This window comes from Micromys minutus (assembly GCF_963924665.1).
Source record: "Micromys minutus genome assembly, chromosome: 2".
Classification (NCBI taxonomy): domain Eukaryota; kingdom Metazoa; phylum Chordata; class Mammalia; order Rodentia; family Muridae; genus Micromys; species Micromys minutus.
In genome coordinates, this window is record NC_137971.1 from 79,321,595 (window position 1) to 79,327,594 (window position 6,000).

Here is a 6,000-nt window from a genome sequence, read left to right on the forward strand (position 1 = left end):
GAACATGTAATAGCATTTTTTTTTCAGTTGGAACACATGATCAACTCCAGGAGTTCAAATGCAGTGAGCGGGTCCCTTTGGCTGTAGACAAAAAAGACTTGGAGACACTGAGAATCCTCTGGTTCTCATTCACAAGCCTCACCACAGGTGAGGAGGGCAAGACTTTTCCCTGGTAGCTACAGAGCAGCCAAATGCTCTGTCAGATCAAGTCCTGAGACTGCTTCAGCCCACAGGCACAAAGAGCTGCGCTCAGGAATCAAGGGTCAAAACAATCCTGAAGAACGTAAGCAAAGCGGAACTCACTTCTGACAGGGCTGTGTAGCTGTGTCTAGGCAGACTTCAGCAAGGGCTGCCGGAGTGACAAGCAATCACAAGGACTGTTCCCTCCCTACAGATCCTAGAAACACTCCCCTGGAGGCTACTGTCCTTCAGATGCTGGGCAGTATCTCTGCAGGGAACTGGGATGATGAACAGAGTCACGTGGCATATCACACCAGACCAAAGACAGACAGACAGGATTCCCACGCAGATCACAGACCCTGTACAGTAGTTACGGGCTCAGATCTCCTGCCCACCTAGCTCAGGAAAAGGTGACACAGATACCCTCAAAGAAGTTGGGGATAGAGGAGGAGGACAAGTCTGTGCTCCACCTAGCCAGATGGTACTAATAGAGCTGGGGACGACAGTTTAAGAGCCCCGATTATCCACATCAAGAAAAGCAAAGCACACTGGGAGGTGTGGTGATAGTGTGGCCAGACAGTAAGTGCAACGGGTCACCCCTGTCAAGTCAGAGACATCCAGCTGGGACCAAAGGGCAGTACCCTGAAGCTGCAAATCCTGGAGGAGGTGAAGTCAGGGACAGCAAAAGACAGCAAGGTTAGGGGCTGAGGAAGTTGGGGACCGGAGAAGGTAGAAAACGAAGCAGACTCCCAGAGGGGAAAACAAGACCCAAAGTCAGACCAGGCATTCAGAACCCAGTGTTGATTTGGACACCAGGGACATGGTGGAGGACTTGACACACTCGTTCTAGATCTCTTCTCAGCCCACAGCAAGCAGCGCAGACCAAAGAGGCTACGTGGACAACTAACTACCCTTGAGCATCGGCTGAGGATCCGGTCACGATCCGATGCACGCACTCGAGTCGGGAGTGAAGCATCAACGCCCCCACCCAGAGAGCAAGTAGGATGCCCAGCAAGAGTGGTGGGGAACCAGGAACCCCTAGAAAGCGAGTCTCTTCTGGAGCTCACTTTCCAGACCCCCAAGGGGGCGGTCCTCAGACTCCGCACAGAGCAGCGCAGCTCAGTGCACGACCCTGCAGCTGCCCAGAGCAGCCAGGGCAGCCAGGGCAGTCAGAGGCAGCCAGAGGCAGCCAGAGGCAGTCAGGGCGCAGAGTCCCTTAGGATATCAGGACTTGGGTGGCCAAGACCAATGGGAGGCGTGGGTAGGGTCGCTCATTTGTATCTCTGTCCGCGCAGCTCGCGATCCCCTTCCCAAAGGGCACCTTACCCTCGCCCGGGAAGCTAGTGCCCCGCGGCTGGCAAGCGGCTGTGCGCGGGCTCCTCCGGGGCCGCCTTGCCGTGCTCCTCCTCCGCCGGCTCGGCCTCCAGGTCCTCCGCGGGCTGCGGGCAGATGGGCAGCCAGGTCCCTGCGCTCCCGGCGCGGGGCCGCGGGCTGCTGCTGCTGTTGCTGCTGCCGCTGCTGCTGTTGCTGTTGCTGCTGCTCCTCCTCGGAGGCTCCCGCCGCTGCCCCCGCGCGCCGCTGCTCTCCAGCCCCGGAGTCCAGGCTGCTGAAATTCCACACCACCAGCGTCTGCAGCAGCAGCACCATGAGCGCCGCCAGCAGCGCCGAGTGCGAGCGCCGCGCCAGCCTCCGAGCGCACGGCGCCGCCACCATCTTCCGCGGCGGCCCGGGGCGAGCCGGGTGCCGGGACACCCCGGTGCGCGCTCTATCCCGGGGGCTCCGCGCTCGGGCCCGGCCGTCGTCGCCCGGGCTCGCCGCTGCTCCTCCTCCTGCTCCTCTCCTCCACCACCTCCTCCTCCCTTTCCTCCTCTGCCGCCGCCGCCGCCGCCTCCACTGCCGCGGCGCGGAGTTTTCAGACGGGCAGGGACCCGGACGTCACCAGGAGGAGGGGAAGGCGGGAGGCGGGCGCGGGGAGGCCGCGGAGGGGGCGCGGCGCGCGCGCGCGGGGACACAGCTCGGGAAGGGAGCTGGTCCCGCGCGATTCCCTTCTCCGTGGGCCAGGGTCCCCAACCCACGCCCCAGGGCTCTAGGGTAAGCGTTGAGGGTACCAAGACTGGGGAAGGGGCCACCAGGGACGCGGGCCTTGAGCAGAGGGCGGGGCCTGGAGGAGGAGCCGAGGGCAGCGTGGGGAGGAGAAGGTGAGGGAGGGGGTGGGGGCGAAGGAAGCAGACAGACACCCCCCAGAACAGGCGTGGGAACAAGGTAAGGGTTCGAAAAGGCCGGTACAAGGCATAGAAAGAGGGAAAGTGGAGGATAGACAAGTCTACAGGGCAGCTTAGCTTGCAGAGGTCAGGAAAAGGGAAAGAAGGGTCCGGAGACCCTGTGTTCCAAGTGGCAGAAAACTGGAGGTGGAGTTGAAGGAGGCGCGGAGTTTGCCGTCCCGGGATCTTTGGCTGCTCTGAGAAAACCTTGGCAGGTGGAGATGGGAAAACACGTAGGAGTGTCACAGGTCCTGGCTCTTGTGCAGCCCGGGATTCCTGGATCACTGACTGAAACGATGGAGAGGAGGTTCTCAATGACTCTCCGAGGTTAATCAGCACAAGCACTGTGACTTCTGAGTCACCCCCCCACTCCTGGGCCAACCAAAGATTCAGGACTCACTGACTCACTTCTCTTGTCCCCAAGGACTCACAATCCAACATCCTCCAAATCCAGTTGGCAAGTGGATGCTTGGGTGGCTGAAGAAGTTTCCCAATGCCTGGCCACAAGCTGAAGGCGCCCATCCAGCCACAGAGCTTCCCTTTTAGCTCCTTTCTTTTCATCCAGCCATCCTGATGTCTGTGTGCACTATGTTCCTGTGCTATGTGCACTAGATTCAGAGCCGGGTGAGCCCAGCCTTGCTTTGTAAGGAGAATCGTTTTCCTGGGCTGATTGGTGACCTTGAGCCACCAGGATTGTCCCCTCTTGACCTTGGTCTGTGCTCGGTCCTCGGTGAGAGTCTGGAAAAAATAATCTCTCTGAATTCAAACTTCATCCAGCCCTCTCTGACTCAGTCTTACAGCCTTCCCCTTTTGATACATTGCACCTACGAATGTCTGCATGTGAATGGGACTGATGCCTACCCACCTCAGTGAGTAGGGGATTTACATCAAATTCTTGGCCTTTTGTCTCCTGCCCTTTTAAACATCACCCTAGATTTTAAAGAGAAGGCAGTGTATATGTACAGAATTTATAAGAGAACAAGACAAACAGTGGTAAGAAATGTTCACGTCCATCCACTGCACCAGCATGTTAGAGCACTGATGTGTCCGATGTGGGATCAGGTACAAGAATCCCAAGGTGACAAAGGGTGCCTCTTACAGTGAGCTTGGAGGCCAGAGGAGATGTAGATAGGTATGGAATCTCAAAAGAAAACATACTCAGTGTTCCTACAGAGATTTCCAACAGAGCCACGGGTTCATGAGAGTTCTACTGGAATAGGTGTGTCCTCAGCCATCCTGCTGCCCTGACAGTCTAAAGTCCACTCCAGAGCGCTGCCCCCCAGCTCTGCCGCCAGGCACAGAGGCATTTCCACTTCAAGAGTGAGACTGTAGAGGAGAGGCAGCTCCCTGGCTCACCAGTCCTCTCTTATCTGCATATCAGTTGGGAGTATTTATAGTTCATGTAATACAAACATCTGGTCTAACAATCTAAAAATAAGCCTTACTGGATGGTAGAACTAGTTATTGCAGACAACTGACTCCAGGCATGGCTTGATCCAGCAACCCGGAATAACTGCTACAGGATTTTCTCTTCCTTTCTCCTCTCTCTCTCCCAAAGGATCTCTTCACACTGGGACACCGCGAGAGGCCTAGATTCTGCGACTGAGACAATCTGTGACTTTAGTCCATCTGCAGTCCAGGATTCTTTTAGAAGATACAGAGAGATTTTTCTTACAGAGTAATTTATAGGTTCTACGTTACCCCTACACCAGTCACAAAGCCCAGGAAGTCAGACAAAGAAAATTAACCAGGGTTCCATGATTTACCTCTGACCTTGGGGTAAATCTATTATCTATAGCCATCCAGAAGTTCCATAGAGCCAGGTGGGTGGGAGCAGGTGGCTGTAAAAGAGTGGTTTCCCTTGTCTGTCCATGTAGTCTCCGCTGAGTTTCCCCCACCTTGGTCAAGTCGCGTCTCCTCACAGACTTCAGGGTTCTTAGTGCTAAGTGAGCAGCTAGTGGACATGTAAACACAGCCTCCAAGTCCCGCATTGGCTGTGTAGAATATTCCAGCCCCAGGCCACCTTGGTTTCAAGATCTCTTCTGCACATTGCCTATAAAGCAGCAATGACCTATGCTTCCTCCACATGACACAGTCAACAGCCGTCCTCCAGGGGCCAGGCTGTGATTCAGCTCCCTCAGGGCCCCAGTGCTTCAGCACCGAGGTTAAGGATCCCAGGCTCAAATCCCTGGAGAAACAGTTGTTTATCTTGACTCATAAAAGGCTACACAAGAAAGAGGTTCAGTCTCCCTGGGCAGATTAGAGATGACACAAATGGCTCATTTGATGGGTTTTGGGGGAAAAGTTACCTGAGATTATCTTCTGGCTTTAAGATAAGTAGCCCTCCAAACAATTTAGAGAGACTAGGGAGGTAAAGATGGAACAAAACAACAGAAAACTGGGAGCTAGTTCATCTTAGTATGGCTGGGAGATCCAGAGTGCGGGCACCCTAAATTTGCTCAACCACCAAGCAGTAATAACCTTTGTTCATTAAGAGCGACAGGGCTTTTCGTTTGCAGTTGGGCATAAAGAGGTGGGTGGCCTTGCTGGGAAAGAAAGAGGCCAGGGTCCTGCTTGAGACTTGCCAGTGGCTCTAGCCACCATATCTAGGGTCCCCAAGATTTCGAAGCTCAGTTTTTTTATTCCACAAAGATACATGAAACCCTATTACATTTGAGCATCCTGCTGGGCAAGCGAAATCTGGGAATGATGAAGATTCCCCAAGGAAGCTTTCTTTTTATATATGGTTCCCCAGTTCCTGTGCTATGCCTCCCAGGAGACAGAGCTCTGGGGAAGTTTCACCTGATTTGTGGGATTCTCAACCACCACCTCGAATGCCAAATCTTGTTTCCCTGTCCCTTCAAGGATGGGAAGGCTAATCTGTCACAGAGCATTTTGAGTTATTAGGTATGCCCAGTCCTGAGCTAGCGATTGCAAAGGAAATGGTTAGGATGGTTTTCACCCTCAAGGAGCCATCCAATAGGACAGAGGGACAAGAGAGGTCATTGACAGCAATTCCAGGGTCAGTGCAAAGAGCGAATGAGATGGAAGAGAACTAGATTGCCCAGGCTTACTGTGAGCAAACGCACATGCATGTTTGTGTTTGTGTGCATGAAAGCCAAAAGGGAACCTCAGAGATGGGTTTTTAGTGTGGTCGATTGCTGTTTATTTTTGTTTGATTTTTGGCCTGGAAGTTAAAAAAATAAATAAATAAAGCTAGGCTGCCCAGAACCAACTGCCTCCAGCTCCCCAGGGCTTTCTATCATTGGCAACGTCTTGCGTGGTTTCTGAAGAGCGAGCTCCTTCAGCAGCTGGCCTATTTCTCTAGCCCCTCTGCTGCATTTTAACTGAGTCTGTCAAGTATCCATGGTTAACTTCCATGCCTCAATGTCCTCATCTATAAAACGGGGTTTAAAATAATGGGAGCTTTACTGACACGTTCTCATAAGGATTTAATGAGCTAACTCATACAAATAACTTTTTGTACCCAGACTGACCAACTCAACCGTGGTGGCACACACATTTGGAAGGTAGAGGCAGGGGAATTATCAGTCTGAAG

At 53.6% G+C, this 6,000-nt stretch overlaps 1 protein-coding gene across 1 annotated transcript in view; it reads right to left on the bottom strand.

Moving 5' to 3' along the window:
- Positions 1-1,893, bottom strand: part of XYLT1 (xylosyltransferase 1) — a gene marked incomplete at both ends in the record, with an annotated part of 279,257 nt that extends 277,364 nt beyond the window's left edge. Inside the window, one exon of the mRNA XM_080912760.1 lies at positions 1,507-1,893. Coding sequence (XP_080768886.1) covers positions 1,507-1,893 — 387 coding nt within the window. The remainder of the gene's footprint in view (positions 1-1,506) is intronic.
- Positions 1,894-6,000: the final 4,107 nt, after the last annotated feature.